This window comes from Equus asinus, chromosome 10 (genome assembly GCF_041296235.1).
Source record: "Equus asinus isolate D_3611 breed Donkey chromosome 10, EquAss-T2T_v2, whole genome shotgun sequence".
Taxonomy (NCBI): Eukaryota; Metazoa; Chordata; class Mammalia; order Perissodactyla; family Equidae; genus Equus; species Equus asinus.
In genome coordinates this window covers 76,363,323-76,386,064 of record NC_091799.1, presented here as the reverse complement: position 1 = coordinate 76,386,064, position 22,742 = coordinate 76,363,323, and the positions used below count along the sequence as shown (strand labels likewise).

The following is a 22,742-nucleotide window of genomic DNA, read 5'->3' as shown; positions in this document are numbered from 1 at the left end:
CAAAAGAATGATGTTGGACCCATACCTCACACCATATAGAAAATTAACTCAAAATGAATGAAGACCTAAAAAGAGTTATGAAACTCTTTCAAAAAGATACAGGGTTAAACCTTCGTGACCTTGGATTTGGCAATGGAGTCTTAATTATGATACCAAAAGCATAAGGAACTGAAAAAATTAGGTAAGTTGGACTTCATCAAAATTAAAAACTTTCATCTATGAAGGGACACTATCCAGAAAATGAAAAGACAACCTACAGAATGGGAGAAAATGCTTCAAATTATATGTGATAAGGGTCTAGCATCTAGAATACATAAAGGACTCTTATAATTCAATAACAAAAAGACAAAAAATCCAATTTAAAAGTGGGTGAAGAACATTTCTCCAAAGAAGGAATATAAATGTCCAAAAGGCACATGAAAAGGTGCTCAACATTATTAGTTATTAGAGAAATGAAAATCAAAGCCACAATGAGATACCATTTTGTATACTGTCAGGTGGCTATAATTAAAAAGATGTAGAGTAAGATGTGTTGGTGAGGATGTGGAAAAATTAAAACTCTCATATATTGTTGGTGAGAATGTAAAATGTACAGCTGCTTTTGAAAACAGTTTGGTAGTTCCTCAAAATGTTCATCAAAGAGTTACCATACGACCCAGTAATATATACTCGCAGGTATATTCTCAAATGAACTGAAGAGATAGGTCTATACAAAAACTGGTCTATGAATGCTCATAGCAGCATGATTTATAATAGCGAAAAAGTGAAACAACCTAAAGTCCATCAACTGATGAGTGGATGAACAAAATATGATATATCCACAGAATATTATTCCTCCATAAAAAGGAATCAAGTACTGATACATGCTACAACATAGATGAAACTTGAAGACATTATGCCAAGTGAAAGAAGCCAAACACAAAAAGCCACATCTTGTATGATTCCATTTACATGAAATGTCCAGAATAGACAAATCCATAGAGACAGAAAGTAGGTTAGTGATTACCAGGAGCTAGAAGGTAGTGGGCAATAGAGAGTGACTGTTAATGGGTAAGGGATTTCTTTCGGGGGTGATGAAAATATTCTAGAATTAGAGAGTGGTGATGGATTTACACTCATGTGAATAATCTGCTGAACAACACACTTACAAGGGTGAGGTTTTTTTTAGTCTTTAAAAAAAATTTGTTTATTGAGGTCATATTGATTTACAACCTTGTGTAATTTCAGGTGTACGTTATCAAAAATCAGTATCTGTATAGACTGCATCATACTCACCCCCAATAGTCTAGTTTTAATCTGTCACCATATGTACATGCCCCTTTACCACTTTCTCCCACTCCCCTACCCTCTTCCCCTCTGGTAACCACTAATCTGTTGTTTGTCCATGTGTTTCTTTATCTTCCACATATGAGTGAAATCATATGGTGTTTGTCTTTCTCTGTCTGGCTTATTTCACTTAATATAATACCCTCAAGGTCCATCTATGTTGTTGCAAATGGCACGATTTTGTCTTTTTTTTATGGCTGAGTAGTATTCCATTGTAAATATACCACATTCATCAGTTAACGGGCACTTGAGTTGCTTCTACATCTTGGCTATTGTGAATAATGCTGTGGTGAACATAAGGGTGCATAAATCTCTTTGCATTGTTGATTTCATATTCTTTGGATAAATACCCAGTAGTGGGATGGCTGGATTGTATGGTATTTCTATTTTTGATTTTTTGAGAAATCTCCATACTGTTTTCCATAGTAGCTGCAAGAGTTTGCATTCCCACCGGCAGTGTATGAGGGTTCAAAAGGGTGAGTTTTATGAGGTGTGAACTATATCCCAGTAAACAAATGTACCAGACAGGAGATAAGGGAGCAAATGATATGGAGAGGCTGACTAGTACACTGTCAGTAGAACAAATGAAAGGGTATATAAATCAGAAGAATATTCTACAGAACTTGTTGACTGATTGAGTATAGGAGGCCGTGAGGAGGAAAAGTTCAAGAATAATTGAGGTGATGTATCACCTTGTATTCCATTGATTTATTCATGTATTTTCCCATCCCATTAAAACATATTCTCCTCAACCTACTCTGGCTAAAAACATAGGGTCTGTTCTGAGGGAGGAGAACTAAGCGGCAATTTTAGGCACACTTTGGATAAAACATCAGCAAGTACGTCCATTTTCATGGGTCCGATTTATGTAATTCCAGAGTGTTGCTCAATTTCCTCTGTGAACAGAGAGGTTGCTTCCTGTATTTAGAGAGTTTTAAAAGTCTGTTTCCCATTCTGAGGTTTCCTCATTTTAGTCTTGATGAAAGAAGAGGAAGCCACTGATCTCTATTGACTCTACATTAAGTGCTATGGGTCCTACAGAGTTCTTCTGGACTTTTTCACAAGTGAGGTGCCCTCTTTGTTTCATCTGCATTGGGCCATGTGTTGTGAAAGACTTTCTTGACAATCAAAGCATTTGTTAACATAATTGGTTTCACTTTTTGCTTAATCAAAGTTGTAATATATGCCGCTGTCAACTGGACCTTCTGCTTATTGTGAGCTGTACCACCACTATCACAATGCTAGTTGATATAACTCCAATCTAAAGAAAAGGATCTTGATACTTTGATAAGCCTGCACATTTTCATTTTAGATCATGTAACTTTAGATCATGTAAAATAGGCCTGGGTACCCCAATGACTCTCTTCACAGACCCAAAAGAATTTAATGTCACAGAGTTGGTAATCTCCTTGGTAATTATTGATTAGGTTCCTTCTGGACTGGGTTTTTGCAAGTTGATTTGATTGTTCTTAGGAAGTCTGGCACTCAAACTGTCTATCATTGAAATTATATCTAATTTCAGAATGTCCAGTATATCTTTGGTTAAACTGTTTTGCTAAAATTTTTCTTTGGCTCACATTTGCTGATTCATGTATTTTAAAAACTCATTTATTGTTCATGGATGTGAAGGGTATGGAGACCTGCATGTGCTCACAGTGCTGCCATGTGTGTTTTATGTGTTTTGAATTTCATCATCCCTATAAAGAAGACTTCATTATCCTTTTTCTTTTTTTTTTAAAGCTTTTATTTTTCCTTTTTTTCCCAAAGAGCCCCCGGTACATAGTTGTATCTTTTTAGTTGTGGGTCTTTCTAGTTGTGGCATGCGGGATGCCGCCTCAGCATGGCTTGATGAGTGGTAGTCCGCGCCCAGGATTTGAACTGGTGAAACCCTAGGCTGCGGAAGCAGTGCACACGAACTTAACCACTCGGCCATGGGGCCGGCTCCTCATTATCCTTTTTTTAAAGTAAGAAGATTGAGGCATGAGAGGATAACACAGCAAATGGTAATGTCTAAATTTATGACAAAGTTTGTCTGATATTCTTTCTAGAAGACCACATTTTCTCCCCAGAAGCAGGCCCACACTAGTAGAAGCTGAAGAAAGAACAAGAAGAGAATGAAACTAATGTCTTTATGAATATGGGTAATATTAAATTTTCATTTATATTTAAATACATGTGATCAGTGCACTTTACTCATATGCTCACTATGAAAGGGCATACATTTGGGAACATAGTCACATAACAATCACATAAAAAAGGAAATATGTCAGTGGTGCACTAAAGTTAAGATCTATGAATCACAAGATCTACCATCCTTTTGGCCCTGGTGCCCATGAAGCATTTTGGCAAGATTCCTGTTTCTATCATTGCTGTGAGTATCATTACAATATACCCCAGCTCCTTCAAACAAATGAATGAACAAACAAGCACGCAAAGGACAGAGAATGGTTAGGATGCTTCTTCTATGGCACTATGAATAAGAAAATCATAGTAACTAACACAACAAATTAAACAATTTTAAATTTCTTTTTTGAATAGGTAATACCTTCACTCATATATTAAAAATATAAAATAGTATAAGGTAAAAAGCCTTAGTTTTATCTTTTTTTCTATCATTTCTTTTTCCGTCTTTTCAACTAGTCCCCTTCTCACAGGATTGTTTCCTATGTATCCTTCTAGAGATTCTTCATGCAAATACAAACAGAAATATATATTCTTATTCTCCTCCCCTCTTTCAACTTCAAAGTAACTTACTGTTGTGTATCTTTCCTTTTTCTCCCTTAACAGCATGTTTTGCAGATCTTTTCATATCAGTGCATCAAGAACTTCTTCAGTTTTTAAATAGCTGTGTAACATTCCCTTCTATATGTGTACTATAATTTACTTAATCAATTCACTATTGATGAATGTCTGGGTTGTTTCTGATCTTTTGCAGACCAGCTCACATTTATTGGACTAAGCTTACTTTATATTTATTTATATTCCAGGGGCAGTGCTAATTGTTTTACTCGGATTCATTTAATATAACAATCCTACGAGTTAGATAATATTATTTTCCACTTTTCAGATAAGGAAGGAAGAGGATCAAAGGGGCTCGGCAACTTGACTGAGGTTTGAACCCAGACCGTCTGCCTTTAGAGTGCATATTTGTACTAGTGAAGCACAAATTAGTACCCTTTATTGCTTTCAGCAAAATTTCTATTTTTTTTTTTTTCCTGAGGAAGCTCTTCCCTGAGCTAATATCTGTTGCCAATCTTCCTCTTTTCTTTTTCTTTTGCTTGAGGAAGACTAGGCCTGAGCTAACACCTGTGCCAATCTTCCTATGATTTATATGTGTGTTGTCACCACAGTATGGCTAATGAGTGGCATAGGTCTGAGCCCAGGATCTGAACCCGCAAACCTGGGCAACCAAAGCAGAGCTCGCTGAACTTAACCATTACGCCATGCAGCCAGCCTCAGAAAATTTCTACTTTTAAGGAGAAGTTTCTAGTTATGTATTTGTGACTGTTCTCCACTGGTTTCTAAGATTTTTTCACAAACATCTGAAGAGTTTGTACAATTCATATTTTTCTCCTTCTACTACTCATTCTTTATTCTTTCTTGGTCTGAGGAGTATATAATGATGAATCTGATATTAAAATATGTCTGTTTAAAGACAGTTTAATGAGGTAAAGTTTACAATTATGATACAGATTGACATTTTCTGAAAGTGATTACTTTTTATTTTAGAGCTATAATATGCTGAATTCTTGTTCTTAAAAAAAAAATTCCACCTTTTTCTGCGTAGACCCCACAAGTTTAAAGTGTGGATTGAATAGATGACCTTGTCTTTTGATAGTCACTTTTCCTCTGCAGGACTTTGCATAATGCAGTTACAGAACCACAGAAATCTTTGCGTTTCATATCTTCCTTCTCAAAGCTGTTTGACTTAATTCAAATGTAAACCAAATGAAATGTATCTTGGATGTGCAGGCTGCAGCCACGCATTGCAGATAACTGAAAACCCCAGATGACAGCTAGAAACCCAAACAAACCCAGGCCTTCTTCTAAACGTAGCGAGAGCCTGCCACTATTGAAAACCATCACGCCAGAATGTCTTATTGCCTCCTGATTATAATTTGACCCTTGCCATCTGCAGCCAGCAGGACCACCAGGGCAAAGGCTTGTCCAGTGTTGTAAAGGGCAATGACGTCTTGTCCAAAGGGAATTGTGAAGCCCTGTAAATATTTCTTAATCTATTTAAACCTTAAACAACATTCTTATCAAGGACTGGATGCCAAAAGAGAATACTAATCCAGCGACCTCACTTTAAATTAGTGCACTAATCACAGAGTTTAGTGCAGTGCTACCAGTGGAGACGGGCAGTATCTTATTACGTGTAATGATAAAACATTTAACAATCATTATTTTGCCAAAATCTTCCTTTGGATGAGGCATTGCCTAGCAGCCATTTTTCACTCTCAAACTATTCACACAGTGACACTTTAATGGAAAAAGAGATACCACCTGGAGTACTTATTAGCTTAAGCACTTGACTGGGAGCTTAAGAAGATTCAACATTTCTCCCCTTACCCCAAGTCCCTTAAGGCCAGAACCGAAGGCTGTTCTTTTACTCAAGGGATAGGAACATGCCTGCCACTAGAGGGTGCTGTGATTCTTTGCTCCAACCCCTGGAAGTTTCCATTTTGACCTTATCAGTCTCAATAGAGGAGAGAAAAGGAGGCTTTATCCTTCCCCACTGAATTCATTCTTATGCCTCCAGAGTTAGAGGAATCTGTTGGAACAATTTAGAAAGAAACAAAATGACTCGTAAGTGAAATGGGCTTGTTGAATGTTTGCAAATATGTCCCTGAGGTGGACCACAACAACTTCTTGATATCATCAGAGGCCTAATAGTTTCATTAGGGTCTGAGGATGTTAACAGTTTTTGAGAGGCTACCCAGGGTAGCGAGGACTAATGAGGATTAGGGAGTGTGTCATGTAGGACATGGGGAGAGGGCTGTGCCCTTGTGGGCCCTTCCCCAGTCTGGCAGAAATCTGCTCTTCCCCTCTACTGATTCTGTATTGGCTCAGACACCATTTGCCAAAGCGTGTCATATATACCAGTTTTGAACAGGGGGCTGTTAGAAATACAAGTTCTGGAGTCACATGAATTTGTGAAATTCTGGTTTGAAAAAAGTTTTTAAAAGTTTAACTTGGTGTAGAACTTCCAGAACGTTTAATTTAGGATGCGCTCTGCACTGTGCTTTGTGAATCTAAGGCTGGGCATTTGCTGGGGGTAGAAACTATAATAGTAGTTCTCAATGGAAGAGAGAGTGATTTTGCCTCCAGGGGACATTTGGCAATGTCTGGAGACATTTTTGATTGTCATGACTGGGGAGGGTGTTACTGGCATCTAGTGGGTCAAGATCAAGGATGCTGCTGAACGTCCTCCAATGCACAGGACAGCTTCCCCCAGTCCCTCCAACAAAGAATTATCAGGCACAAAAGGTCAGTAATTCACAGGTTGAGGAAACCCTGCTCTGTAATATACACAGTTTCTTACATGTGCTTAACCACAAAAGTAATTATTTTTTCCTGAAGTACCAGAGTGGAAAATATGTTGGGAAACTCTGTTCTAAGTTTATCCACAGTGCTTTAATTGTGGCTTAACTGCTGAGTGGTGTGGTCTTCCCTCAATACTCCTTCGCTTTGATCTCCATATGGCACTTGTCATTGTTGACTGACCTCTCCTTGAAATCCTCCTGAATTGGCCTGACACTGCATTATTTTGGTTTTCCTTCTCTTTCCGTAACCTTTCTCCTCTTTGGCTTTTCTCTTTCTTCCTGCTCCCCACACAGCAGCGTTCCGTCTGGTTTTGTGCGTCACTGTGGTCAGTCTCCCGTGGCTTCAGTTCTTTACCCTCACGCCAGTGGCTCTGCCTAGGGCCCTATCAAAGGTATTTCTTTCCAAAGAGATCTACGTTTCCAGTTACGGGACGGACGTTTTCTCCAAAATAAAAATGTCGCCTCTTCAAAGCCAGCTCTTGCTCTTCAACTTCCTATTTCTCTCCTTCATTAATTTGTTCTTAAATTCTTCCAATTTTCTCAGTCAATCAGACATGAAATCATGTTTAACCGCAAAGCCTTGTGAATTCTCTGGTTCTTTGCTCCTTCTAAGTGAGGCCTTGATTGCCCTTGTCTGACTGCTGAAATCAATTCTGAATCACACTTCCTGCCTCCCCGCCTTACCTCTTCCATGTAGTTTGCACACTACTATTGTTTCAGTCATCCTAAAGCACCACTTTTATTCTTTCCTTAAAACTTCCTAAAAACTTGATGGGGCTGGCCTGGTGGTATAGTGGTTAAGTTCGCGCCCTCAAGTTCAGCTGCCTGGGGTTCTTGAGTTCAGATCCCGGGTGCGGACCTGCACACTGCACCACTCGTCAGGCCACACTGTGGTGGCATCCCACATATGAAGTGGAGGTGGATTGGCAGGAATGTTAGCTCAGGGCCTCTCTTCCTCCATCAAACAGAAGAAGATTGGCAGCACAGGAAAAAAGAAATAAACTTCCAGTGTGTGAGTTCCCATTGTCCCTTGAATAAAGTCCATGCAACTTATGCTGGCAGTCACATTTCCCAAAGTGTGGCTCCCACTTCTACTTAATGCCTTCTTCCAATGGCTTCTCCATTGAAATTCCAGACAGAAGAAATACTGTTCACACAAGCACAAATATGTAAGACTGCAAAGCATTCGGGGAAAGGAAGTATTTGTAAACTTTTTAGAGTTAAATAACCTCTGGAATACAATCTCTGGGAACTGAAGAAGTCAAGTCCTAAATTATCATAGGTACATGTGTTTGCATGTGATCCATCCTCTAGCCTATGGTTACTCTATAAACAGGCTAATATGATCTATATAATACGTAAAGAATGAAAATAAAGAAGGATATGGCTCAAGGCTTCTGTCTATCAAAGTCCAGAGTTTATCATATTCTGCATCCTCAGTAAGTATTTGTTGAATGTAGAATGAACAAATGAATGCATGCACGCCTGCAGGAAAAGCTGCTGTAGCAGGTGCTCTTGGTGTCCTGCCTCTGTGCCCTCAGCACTCGCCTCTACGTGACAGGCAAATACTGGCGAGTACTGCAAACACCTGCAACTCTCTACTTGAAGGCCTTTTTGTTCTGGCTACAGATATGTGCTCAGCCTACCCCCAGGGCAAGCTGAAAGTGTCAGAAAGTTGATAAGTCCAGAGCCACCCTCAACCCACAACAGACAGAGTGTTGGTAGATATATTGCCTGGTTTTCTTTTTTTAAAGATTGGCCCTGAGCTAAAATCTGTTGCCAATTTTCCTCTTTTTGGTCTTCTCCCCAAATCTCCCCCAGTACATAGTTGTATATTTGAGCTGTAGGTCCTTCTGGGTCTGCTATGTGGGTCACCACTCCAGCATGGCTTGATGAGCAGTGCTAGGTCCTCGCCCAGGATCCAAACTGGCAGAACCCATGCCACTAAAGCGTAGTCGCGAACTCAGCCACTCAGCCATGGGACCAGCCCCTTGCTCAGTTTGCTTACCCTTTAGTTGGGATAACTCTGAGATGTGCTCTGCAGTGTCTCTCAGATTTCCTCATTAGACTGAGCTCTAATTGCCACAATCGTATCTTGCATGATAAAGTGCGTTTTACTGATTTCTTTCCTCCCCAATCTCGTTTTCCCACCTCTCAGCAGTGCTTTCTAGGATCGCTTCTCAAAAGCAAAACAAAACAACACAACAACAACAACTCCCTTCAAGAAACTCCCCCTCAAAACCAACAAAAACCAAAACCCAAAACGCAAAAAAAAGCCTGCTTGCAATTGAATTCTTGTCTCAGAATCTACTTCCGGTGGAACCCAAACTAAGACAGCCATTGAATGTAGAATTCCACATTGAGTACTAAAGATAAGCCCTGACATCTGGAATTCATGCACTTGGAGTTGAATAAAAAAAACATTTCTCAGGAATCAGGGGTCATCTTCTCTGTGGCAAATTTCTTCCACACAAACCACTGATGGTTTGAACAAAAGGTGTGGAAGCTTTGTCCCTGGAAGACCACACTCAGTTTATGAGGGGAGCGGAGGGGTAGGTCTCTATTGTTCAAGGTCTTTAGATACAGAAAGACAAAAATCATTAAAACTGGAAAATATTCACTAATGGAATGTTTACTCATAAAATTACTCTCAACTCAAATTTCCTTTCCTACCTAACACTTGGGGTTCTCCTACCCATATCGGCTTAGTAGCAAGCATCAGAACATTTGGCCAAACCATGCACATAAAACTGTAGCTCAACTTAAATAAAAAATCTGAAATCTGACAAAAAATGCAGCGTTTCATGAAATCTATGAAAGTGATGTTGGAGAACTGTTAGAATCAATGCAAAGCCGTGGAAAAGGAGATCTGGCAGAGTAAAACAAGGCAACAACTGAAGAAGAGAAAATGGACGTTGATGGCTACCATGATGAGAAGTTTCCAACAGAATTATCTGAATATCAAAAGATTAAGGGAAGTTCTTCAGAAAATTAGTGATGCCTTTAAATATGTTTGCAAAAAATGATGCTCTTAATAGTCTGATCAAAAAATGGGCAGAAGATATGAACAGATGTTTCTCCAAAGGAGATATGTAGATGGCCAATAGGGGCATGAAAAGATGCTCAACATCACTGATCATCAGGGATATGCAAATGAAATCTAAACTGAGATACCACATTACACCCATCAGAATGCCTATAACAACCAAGACAAAAAATAACAAATGTTGGAGAGCTTGTGGAGAAAAGGGAACCCTCATACACTGCTGGTGGGAATGCAAACTGGTGCAGCCACTATGGAAAACACTATGGAGATTCCTCAAAAAGTGAAAAATAGAACTACCATACAATCCAGCTATCACACTACTGGGTATCTAGCCAAAGAACTTGAAAACAGCAATTCAAAGAGACTTATGCACCCCTATGTTCATTGAAGCATTATTCACAATAGCCAAGATGTGGAAGCAACCTAAGTGCCCATCAACTGATGATTGGATAAAAACGATATGGCATATATATACACAATGGAATACTACTCAGCCAGAAAAAAATGACAAAATCATCCCATTAGCAACAACATAGATGGAACTTAACAGTATTATGTTAAACAAAATAAGCCAGAGAGAGAAAGACAAACACTGTATGACTTCACTCATATGTGGAAGACAAATAAACACGGGGAAAATAAGAACTATTTAGTGGTTACCAGGGGGAAGGAGGGTGGGAGGTGGACACAAAGGGTGCAGAGGCACATATATAGGCTGAGTGACAAATAATAATGTACAACTGAAATTTCACAATGTTGTAAACTGTCATAACCTCAACAAAAAAATGATGCTCTTTTTGATCCTTCTGCAGAAGTCAAGCATGAAGAGATAGATATTATAGTGTGTTAGGCTATATATGTTTTTTGGGGGGAGGGGTGGGGAGAAATTCCACTCCAGAATGTTCCATTTACATTTTGAGTGACAGAACTGCATTTAGACCTTTTCTCCCGCAAAGTGTTTAATCTCAGTCTGGTGTACAACATCCTTTAAGAGAATATGACAATAGCTGCTTAGTTCAGTAGACTGAAACAGGAAGGAGGCTTACCCCTGGCCTTACAGAGTGTTATTTGGTTGAAAAATCACTTAAACATGGAACTGACAATATTTGCTCCTTTTCTTGATTTACTGATGTTTTCTCAGAACTACACTTCCAAACAGCCCCAGCTGGCTGAATCTAAGGCCTGTGTAAATTGATAAGATGCATCTGGCTTCAAGACACAGACTGAGTACAGGCACAGACTCTTCCGGAGAATCTGATTGGGGTAGGAGCTGAGTCTCAGAACCACTTGCTGTATATATCGGTGCCAAATTAACCCCCAGCAGGGAGAGACAGGGAGGGAGCAGACTGCTGGGTTCTTCCTGATGGTGAAATTCATGGGGGACACAAACTGGAGATTTTCTTCCTCTGTTCTGCCCTGAGTGTTTTCCCAAACATGAAGGTAAGATAACAATTTAATTACTTTTGTAAACTAAGCTTTCTCAACAGGGAAAGAGACTTAACTGAAAGAACTCAAATAAGGAAAACATGTGGGAAAGAAAGAAAGAGAAAGATCTAAGGGTGACTTTTAAAAAATCCTTACTTAATGTATTTAACAGTTCAGCCAGGGTGAATTCCTTTTTTTTGTCTTGCAGTTAAAATATTGGTTCAGAAGTCTGGGAATCAGAGAGTGGAGACAATGTTTATGAAAGCCCTGAGAAAGCCGTTAAGAAATACAATAGTACTATTGTTATTTCTTAGGGAAAAACTTCCTCCAGTGGATTTTGTTTGATTTGGAGCCATGCAATGAGCCCCTGGTGATTTGACTTATCTAAGAGTTTTATGGAAAAGTGAATTTAGACACTTGGAACTTCAGAACTTAGAATCCTGGATGAAAGCGTCAGGATTGTGAGAGTAGAAGATACAGATATAAGGAATGAAACTAAAGGTTTACCAAACACACATGTTGGTCGCATGCAAAATGGCTAAATGTTTAAAAAAAGTACTATTCAACCAAAGATATGGCCAAAGGCAGAAATAACTATCATAGACTAGACTTCTAGTATGCAAAAATAAGATGAAATTGCTACTACAATTTTATTACTGCAAATTTTGGCATTTAAACTTTAAAAATTTTGCATTATAAGACTGGAACAGTAATTTCTGAGCCCTGTCAACTGCTCGATTGCTTTTGTGGTCACTGTGCCATCCATTTGCAATACTGAATCTGTGCTCATTTTCCAATGGGGTTGGAGCAGGAGCCATATACAGGTCCTGAATAACTCATGCGTGAAATTACATGGCATTAAATAATTAAAAATTAAACACAAATCACAAAGTGAATTTGTTTAATGTTATGATGTTAGAATATCAACTAACCCTACAAAGTTAGGATTATAATCTAATCTAATCTCTATTACTCTGTCTTGTATTTTTATTTAGAACTTTAGAAAATTTGTTAGCTCAAAAAGAATATGGTGCTTTTCTGAATCATCTAATTAGCATTCTTTCTTCTAATATTTGTATTAATCATCAATGAATTTCCCTATTTATTTTATGAGACATCTTAATAATTGTTTTGTGCTTAAAAATATGTTCACAATCATTGATTATTATGGTATTTTTCTTTTGTGATAATAAATATACTTTTCTCTGTCTATTGGCTGATACGATATCAACAAATAAAGAAATTATCTTCCTGCAAGTTGCATGCAGAGTTCTCACCTATATTTGAAGCAGGTAGTCACACTTTTACAGTAAACCTGAAGGGCATGCTTTTGTGATACATTTCAGAGAAGGAAAACTTGGCCTATGAAGACACAGCCACAAATGACTTTCAGGTCTGGCCTTTTAAGGGGGAGTATTCTTTTGTCTCCTTCTCCCATTATTCACATGAACTAAATTCAGAGAGGTAGTCCCAGAATCCCCTTGGTTCTCGTGGTATCCTTTGCATAGGATTCAGAGTGGAAGGGGCTTCTCTCTGAGCTGGCTGTGGCCTAGCCTTTTATTCCCCCCTCCCTGTGAGATGAACCTGGGATTTGCCAACATAAGGCATCATTCCCATGGGCTGGGATGTGGTCAGACACAGGGATGTCCTAGCTCAAGTCCTCTCTGCTTCCTTACCACACCTAGAGCTGATCTGATGTTATCAGCTGTCTTCTACCAATTGTACTGTGTTGTTGTTTGAGCCTTTAAAAAAATGTTCTTTTCCAGATTCAGATGCTACCTTATTGGCAAATGTAAGTTCAAAAAGAAGAAAATATCTATTATTTTTCCACCCAGAGATAACTGTTGTTAATGTTTTAATCTATTTCTTTTCAGATTTTTAAATGAATATGTTCAAAATATATTTCACTAAATTGTTATCAAATTGGATCTGGGTCTTTTTACTCATTATATCATATGGATATGTTCTTTGGACAATCTATAACATGCTTCTGACGGCTATGAAACGCTCAATCATATTATTGTGCCGTTTAGCATTTCTTTATTATTAGAAGTGTTGCAAATTGATGTTTATTTCTAATAAAAATGTAAGTAAGCTGATTTTAAAATCTTCCTTATTCATCTGGAGAATGCCCTATGTTCTAAATTTTTGATCAAGATATTAATTAGGACATGATGAATTAGATTTGATTTTTCCATACTATTTTTTGGAATTTAGGTATGTGGAATCCAGGGTATACTACAGAAATTAATACTTTGTTTTTTACCCTAAAAGGACTCATGGTTAAGTAGACAGACACAAATGACCAAACTTGGAGAAATTGGAAGCATAGAGATAATGTTTGTAGCTGGAACACGTTAGAGGAAGGAGGTAGAGCTCATGCTCATTTGGTGATAAGAAAGAAGAGAAGAGAATTCTGGGAGATGTAGTTCCAGGTTAGCTACATTACACAGGACAAAGGTTGCATATCCTTTCAACTAAACAATTCTTTCATAGAGTCACCTTAGATGTATACCTATCTCTGTCATTAATGTGACTGTTTATTGATGTGGGATTGTTCTATCATGTCCGTTTGATGAGATACTCTTTCCAAAGGCAAGGAATGATAACTGCTTCCTTTCTAGGTCCTCAGCTAGCACATATTCAAGAAATTCTTTTGGTTAATAGATTCAGCTTGTGTAACTCATGAACAGACCTGACCTTGTACTATGTGTATCTTCATGGGTTACAATAAGGAGGCTGTATGTGAGGAAGGAGGTGGCAAAGGCACTCCTGGTGAAGAAAAGTATATTCCCTAAAACTTGATTGGCAGTCTTTTAAAACACATGTAATAGAAGGTTAAAAATGGATTTTTCCTCATGCTTGTTTTGACTGAGGGTCAAAGGCCAAGAACAGTAAGTGGTCAGTACCCCCACGTTTTAAAGTGAGGTGTTGGACATTCAATTCAGTATTACAAGAAGAATAGCCCTAAACCTGTCTGGTGACCTTTTGGCCATCCCATTCCCCAAGAGTATGCAAGATCATATCCTTTGGAGTATGAGGGATATGGAGAATGATACCTGACCCACGTTTGAGGCATTCTAAAGGCACAGGCTGGTGACTGGCCTGCCTTTAATGGAGGAAATCAACACAACATTATTGATTACATCCTTGGCATTCAGAATTTGACAGGCCAAGGATGTGTGCAGGTATCCCATGGACCAGAAGTGGACCTTTGGAAAGGAGCCAGACTTGGGTTGTCAGAGGCTCTGCGTGAGAGACTGCCTGCAGGATGAAGCAACCCTAACAGATAGCATCAGTATGGAAAGGACTCCCAGGAAGCAGGCACTGGTGAGAGGCACGAGTGATGAACAAAGAGATGAATCATTTGTGCTGGAGAACAGTGGCTGTAGATCCCAGAGGGGATACCCTAGGAGCCACAAAAACACTGTGAGAGAAAAAGAATTGACATTCAAACATCCAGTACACCCTGATTTACCATCACCAGACTAGCTGGATCAGTCAAGCAATATCCTTTTTGGCTTTTGTCCATCTCACTCATCCCTCTCTGACTTTGAAGAAGACAGAGGCAGCTTGGGGAGGTGAGGAAGAGATGCAGAAGAGCACAGTGAGGATTTTGAAGTGGACCCCATTCCTCCCGTATTATAAACATCTGGGAACTGAGAGTCGGAGAGAAATTTAAAATTGGATGATGAATCGAAATTTGACTATTAGATTGTTTCAAAATTTTTTTTTTTTTTTTGAGGAAGATTAGCCCTGAGCTAACATCTGCTGCCAATCCTCCTCTTTTTGCTGAGGAAGACTGGCCTTGAGCTAACATCCGTGCTCATCTTCCTCTGCTTTATACGTGGGATGCCTACCACAGCATGTCTTGTCAAGCGGTGCCATGTCTGCACCCGGATCCTAACCAGTGAACCCCAGGCTGCTGAAGTGGAATGTGCGTGCTTAACCACTGTGCCACCAGGCCGGTCCCCAAAATTTTTATTTTCTGAAAATGTGACTGTTAATGCCTGTGAGTAACTAGTAAAGCTATGAGATAGGATTTCCCAGGGGCAAGAGAAACAAGTTGACATAGCACAGAGTAAAGACATGCTGTTGAAAAAGAAAAAAAACACGAAGTTTATAATTAAAAAAAAAAAAACCTTTAAAAGGTATTGCTTTACAGTATGTGCTTCATATATTTGTTGAAAAGTCAGAAAACCATTCATGGCATCCCCCAGCATTTTTCACTCATTTCCAGGATGCTCATAGCTGTGGGTACCTCTCTGCCCTTTTGGTTAAACTAATCAGAGTAATAGAGTAAAAGATTTTAAGAACTGTAAAAAGCAGAAGGAGGCAACTAGGATTTTACAACTGAAAGAAAGATACCTAATAAGAGGATGGGTGATCTAGAATGGCTAGTAGAAGAGTCTGGAAAAAAAGTTGGGAAGCCACTCCACAGCTACATTGAGACAAAAGAGGTTTGGGCAGGTCAGGGGGAAGAGAAAGAATACTGACCTGTTAAAATGTAGGGTGAGATGATTTTAAGGACTTTTACACTGGGCTATGAATCAAATGCATTTGTTATCTTAGAGAGTCTCTATGAAAGATTTGAATTGTATTCCCCCACTTCAGTTGTCAAAGTAGAAAAACACATAAAAGTAAAAATAAAAGAAATCATGTATAATTTCACAGCCAGAAATGAACTATTATCCTTTGTTATATTTCTTTCTAGATTTGTTTTCAGTGCATGTTTGATTTTTCAAACAAAATGTAACCACATTTTATGTATAATTTTGTAACCTGTCAGATCCTCAGTATTTAGGATGGTGCTATCATGTAGCGATGATTATGAAAGGCCTCAGAGGTGTTTTAAAACTGAGGAGCCACCCACAGAACTAAGGAGTACAGGGGCTTCACCACCCCCGCGACGAGGGATGTGCTTCACCTTTCGATTCTTCATTTATGAAGCTTATTTCCCTTTTAACTCTTCAGCTCTTGGCTCTGCTCTTTCTTGCAGGCTTTCTCCCCTCGGGATGTCCTCATGGGCGCTGAAGTTAGAGGAGACAGTGGAGAAAGGAATTTAAAGGTGATGGGACTCTAAGAAATGCTTGCAACCATTTAACTCTAGAGAACATTTTCAATTTGTTAGTCCATGACATCGCCCGCCCCTAGTTGTCTTTACAGAAATGAATAGTAGGAGGTGAGCTCAGCAGAATTATAATAAACCTTTATTTAAAATGGAAACTTAAAAGACAAACAAAGTCATCGAACATTCTCCATGGTTCTTCACTGTTTATCTTCCCAACTCACAAATCTTGATTGGTACCAATGTATTCAGTTTCAACTCATTAAAGAAATGCAAACTAAAATCATGTTTTATTGTTTTTTTTTTTTCACCCAGGCAATAAGTTTACTCATCTTGGTGGGATTTATAGGAGAGTTCCAAGTCTTTACAAGGTAAGAATTGTTTGGATTGTGTGTGGAAATCATTAAAAATTACTTTTTTATTCTTAGGACATTCTTTAGTGTGGCCTGAATTTTACATTGCAGCCTGAGCATACTTATCCCTTCAACACTGTATCTTTCCATGCTTTGAGAAAAGGCAATGATAGCAACAGCTTATTTTATTTTTAATCTTATTTTATTCCCTGTAAGGAAGAAATGTGAAGACTAAAAATACCTCAAGGGTTTCCGCCTGTCCCAGCACCATGGTTTTACCTGTAATTCAGAGAATTGCAGACAGCCTACACATCTTAGAGCAGAATTTGATCTTTAAATGCAGCCGTCGCAAAATATTCTTTGGACTTTAAAGGTTGAGAGCTTTTTAAGAAAATAGTTTTATTGGCTCTTGAGACCTGGAACAAAGCCAGCATCATCTGCCCATGGCCTTGTTTTGCTTTCCATGTCAGTTTGATGGGATGGGACCAGGTCAGTACACTTTATCGGGCTATCAGAACATGTGTCAGGAGCTCTGCTGGTGATGACAGGGTACAAAGAGCACCAAGACAGCATTGAGAGTCAAGGGGTGATTCCGGTCTCGAAACAGCTGATTTCAATACAAATGTGCTAAGGGTTCTGGGAGAGGCTTGCACAGTGTACTGTGGGAGCACAGAGGGGATGAGGCCAAGTGAGCTTCCCTACCTAAGCCTCGGTGTTTGGGGAAGACCTCTGCCTGTCCCTGGTTCACAAAATAGAAAAACAGCAAGTTTAGATTGTGTATGGGTCAAAGATGCTAAGGCATTTGGATCATTGGTGCCATGTTGAGGCTACAGGTTAGCAAGGTTGGCCCCCATAAAAGCACCTGAGGCACACCCTACAGAAGGGGACTCCTCACTTGCAGAGTCACCTGACAGGCTTAAGATAAGCACGAATCACCTTGACTCAAGAAGTCTTGGAGGCTAGGAAGGTACTGCAAATCCAGAAACCAGGAGTCTTCAATCCTTTCTCCCTTGTAAAACGTGCTTGTAGGCTGGGCTCCCTTAATCTCATAGGACTAAGCCATGTGACCTCCTCGACACAGCCGGAGTGAAGCATTGTATGAGAGCCAACTATCTATTCTGCACATGTGTTTTATTTGAGTGGAATTGTTCAGGCTCAAATTGGCCCTGCTTGGGTGTGTGCTTGAGAAGTAGCCTAAATGAACAGGGGGAACATTTAAAAGTAAACTCCTGTCCATTTAGCCTATGGTAATTTTTAGTGCCCACTTCTCATAGGGTCTTTTTAGAGCTTCTTGTCTCCCTGTTAAGAGTTTCTGTATAACTCTTCAATTCATCATTTGAATCCTTTCAAGGGTCACAATATCTACCTCTTATATGTTCTTACTTATCGTCCCAACTCTGAACACTCCTTTATTTATATTTCCATAACACATTATACTGTATACATTTCTGTTTTGAAATCTACCAAATTAGATATATTGTGTTATGGATTGTGATTATATTATGGAATTATGATTATTTGTTTACACACCTGTGTCTTTGTCCTCCCCTCTATCAATGGTTGGTGACCTATCTCTTTCATTATGTTTACAACTCTAGTGTCTAAAAAGTGCCTGCTACATTATAGATGTTTAATAAACGTTAATTTCTAAAAAATGTGGGTCTCTTCCATATATATTTGTATATATTTTGGATACCTTTGGTACTTCTTAGAAAAAAATTGTGAAGCAAGTTTTTACAATTTTTGACTATTCTTTGTGTTTTCTCTCTCTCATTTTTCCACCTGCTCTATGACAATTTGACAGTGCCTCCTCTCCAGTCAATTGCCAGTGGGCTTCCTACGGCCCTTGGTCAGAATGCAGTGGTTGTACCAAGACTCAGGTAGGACCATGCAAAAACTTTGTTTACGATTTAGTTACAGAAGCAGCTTAGGTCTGGACAAAATGGCATTAACTTTTGAATGTTATTTTTTATGTTTCTCAAAAATAAAATTAGTAATTTTGAAGGGAGAAAAGTATGACTTGTTTAACAATTAATATTGTAATAAAGTAATTTTTGCATTCTCATTTTTCTTGCAGGACTTTTCTGAATCTTATGTTGAGCCTAGAAATATACAAAGGATAAAAGTTAAAAGCAACTCACTAATTCTTTAACTGTTAGAGAAACAAGAATAGCATGAAATGACGTTCATAGATAATTCAAGATCTGTTTCATATTTACTGAGTTCAACTTCTTTTCTTATTTGAAACAAACGATAACAAGTAGCAAAATGGCTGCTTTGTTCTACCTAACAAATAGTGAATGACCAAGAAAAGTCAAACATTTGCAAAGTTTTAAAGTTTATTTCTTGAATAATACAAATAAAATATGGGATTGATCTGGATTTTCTAGAGTACTTCTAAAACGTGTCTGCTTTTTTCCTTATTACAAATTTGTTCATTGGAGAAAACATAGAAAAGTGTAAATAAAGAAAACACTACTTATAATTCCACCATTTAGAAGAAACCAGTATAACAGCATTTTGGTATTTATTCTTTCAATTTATTTTCTGTGTGTTTGTGATTTTTTAAAAATAGAATTATTTGACCATAGTTTTGTATTCTACTATTTTAACCTAACATTATACTATCAGCATGAATTTTAATAGCTATATTATGTTCCATTATATGGATATGCCAGGCTTGTTTATCTGCTTTGCTATTGTTTGAGATTTAGGTTATTTACACTCTTTGTTATTATACATAAAACTTTAATGAACATTTTTGTACATAGATATCTGTCTTCTTTTCTGATAATTTTCTTAGGATAAATTCCAAAAATATAATGTTTGTTTTAAAGGTTCTGAACATCTGAGTTGTTCAATATTTTCATATTCATATATAATTGAAATATGACATTATATTAGTTTCAGGTGTACAACATGATTCCATATTTATAAAATATTTTTTCACTTACGATAAAAATGTGTATTTAAAAATCATTTTTTAATTATTACAATAACAGAACCATATTACAGAAGGTAATTTTTGTTTTGAAGCATCATCATTTTCATCAAGCATTTATTGAGAACCTACATGAATGGTGTTTACAAAACAAGTGACAAACGCAGAATTTGGTTTCTGGCAAACATAATAGATGATAACTCTTATTACAGGCACACAGCTACATGAATAACGAGGCAAAAGTCAAACAAACACTAAACCACAGAAAACAATTTTTTTTACTGAGGAAGATTAGTGCCGAGCTAATCTCTTTTTGTTTGAGGAAGATTGTCACTGAGCTAACATCTGTGCCAATCTTCCTCTATTTTGTATGTGGGTCACCACCTTAGCATGGCTAACGAGTGGTGTATATCTGTGCCTGGGATCCAAACCCGCAAACCCAGGTTGCCAAAGCAGAGTGCATCAAACTTAACCATTATGTCCCAGGCTGGCCCCCAGAAAACATTTTTATAAATTGAAAGAAGTTAAGAAAGAGTAATGAATAGAAGTAGATAGAAGGTATTTTTCCTATCAGTAATTTTTTTCTTTGAGTGAAGGTCATCATGCAATGAGTACATCCCTAGATTATAAAACAAAATTTTCATCCAGAAAGAGACAAGTGAAAATGAAAAAGCAGTCATAAGATCAGAATTTGACAGGTGAGAATGAGACCACTGAGAGCAGGCAGCCATCAAGGTCATCCTGGCATATGGAGAAGGACAACATTATTTATACCAACAACACAATCTGTGCTTTAGAACTTCAGAAAAGGACAAATTAACAAGCCACATATGAGAGATGTTTTCATAAATTAAATATGGAAACTAAGAACTTATCAAGAAACTGCACTAAGTTTCATTTCCTATTCATATTCCTCCATGGCTCCTCGGCTGAGACACAATGAATGGTGCCGGAACCAGGCCCGGGCTGATGCAGAACTGCTCAGAGTTCAGATTTCATTACTGTGACCCCTTGTCCCAAGGAATCCCCACTTCTAACCTAATTTAGGATGGATGAATAGATCAACATTGGTTTGTATATCTAGTCTACCCTGTTAGTCTTTGTTCAAGGTTTAAATTCTCTGGAGTCTCAGATTTCATTCATTTTTATTAATGGGGAAGAGATGAGTGCAGGAAGAGGTTTAAAGATGCTCCTTTGGTTGCCGTTGGGGAGAAAAGGATTTTGTAAATCTTTCTTTTTGCTTAAATATTAGATACATGTCTTTATATTGATTAAGTGAATTTTAGGACAAATTAGTTGTTTTTCATTTAGCTTGATGATTTCCTCAATTCTCCTGTATTCCCCCCCTGCCCCCACCGAGAAGTTAGCCTTTGACATATTTCCCATTTCAGAGTTCAAGGATTTAGATTGTCTAGTGAAATTCCATTGTAGATGTCCCTTCACCTGGGTAGCTGTACCTAGGCTTCTGTTTTGTGAATTTGACTTCCGTGTTAGCATATTTCTCTCTCTCAGGATTGTTTTGCCTTGCCTTGCCTTGCCTTCCTGAAGAAGGCTTACCATCCAGCACTCAAATCATTTTCTAAAGGTTTCCCTAATTCCACTTCCTCTCAAACACCCCCTCGCCCCCCAGTACCCTTCCCTCCCTCCGGCAAAATTCATTTTGACTTTTCTAATTGGCTCTTGGTACACAGCTTTGGCAAAAATACTCATCATTCTATGTTGTAACTTATTTGCATATTTGCCAGCTAACTCTGTCAAATTCCTTTCTTAAAGATTCACTAATTTTTTTTTTTGCGCCCAACCCTGAGAATAAATATATGGGTGGGAGTGCTCTGTAAATAATAAGTCAAGTGTTACTGGACTCAAGGACAAGCGGGTCTGTGGGTTTATTGATTTTGGAGGTTTTACTTCTGTAGGACACGAGGACAATTTCCTGAACATTGCTTCTCCAACTGTATTAATTTCTCTCAGATTTCATTTCTCAGGTAAAGGAAGCTGGAGCTATGACAAAGCACTGCTTGTTTTGTGTTTAGACTCGCAGGCGGTCCATTGCTGTTTATGGGCAGTATGCGGGCCATCCTTGTGTCGGAAGCGCTTTTGAGACGCAATCGTGTGAACCTACCCGAGGATGTCCAACGGAAGAGGGATGTGGAGAGCGTTTCAGGTGTTTCTCAGGTATTTATTTTCCGCAGCCTTGGCATGCAGAGTGTGCATTCAAATGCTATTTGGTTCACTTGCTCAGTATGTATTTGTTGAATTTTACTGAATTTATACTGGCCTAAAAATTAATTTTCCCTAAATATCAGTAGGATTTTTCTTGGCATATTAATCACACACTCAGCTATCATTCTTTCAAATGCAAGGGGAGGCATCTGGTAATAAAGTTGGGGATACTCTTTGCCTCTCTGAGAAGAGATATGACTGTGGACAGACCCAAACAGTTCTTGATGTTGCATTTTTGGTGAAGATGTAGAGTAAGTCTGCTATGTACACGGAGATTGGGCAAAAACGACTTTACTGTCCAAAGTATTATTATGTTTATAAGAAAGGCAAGTCTAATTAGCTAGCCAAGGAGCAATACAGGTCACCCCATGCATGCGGTGATTGAAGCATAGTTTTGGCCCTGAGTCTTATTTGACCTATTGTCTACGTTGCAATTGTACAGTCAGATTAATTCAACCACCTTTAGCAAACATTTATTATTCTTATTATGTTCCAGATATTGTGATGAAGGTTGTGAATACAGAAATGAAACACATACCCTCTTCTCTCAAAAATAATAAAGTTTTACGGGTAAAATAATACATAAATGATGCCTGTGTTAGAAGTCGTCCCTGGGGTTAGCCCAGTAGTGCAGCGGTTAAGTGTGCACATTCCGCTTCGGCGGCCCCGGGGTTCGGCGGTTCGCATCCCGGGTGTGGACACGGCACTGCTTGGCAAGCCATGCTGTGGTGGGCGTCCCACATATAAAGGGGAGGAAGATGGGAGTGGATGTTAGCTCAGGGCCAGTCTTCCTCAACAAAAAGAGGAGGATTGA

At 38.5% G+C, this 22,742-nt stretch overlaps 1 protein-coding gene across 5 annotated transcripts in view; it reads left to right on the top strand.

The window, feature by feature from the left end:
* The window catches only part of C7 (complement C7), a 95,915-nt gene that overhangs the window by 35,435 nt on the left and 37,738 nt on the right, over positions 1–22,742 (top strand). For 3 of the 5 annotated variants that reach the window (XM_070519715.1, XM_070519716.1, XM_070519717.1), the window contains exons 2-5: positions 16,343–16,411; positions 16,727–16,782; positions 18,569–18,644; positions 21,739–21,880. In XM_070519715.1, coding sequence (XP_070375816.1) covers positions 16,343–16,411; positions 16,727–16,782; positions 18,569–18,644; positions 21,739–21,880 — 343 coding nt within the window. Of the gene's footprint in view, positions 1–11,085; positions 11,359–16,342; positions 16,412–16,726; positions 16,783–18,568; positions 18,645–21,738; positions 21,881–22,742 lie in introns of those variants that run through there. The other 2 variants (XM_070519718.1, XM_070519719.1) reach the window with 2 other exon arrangements.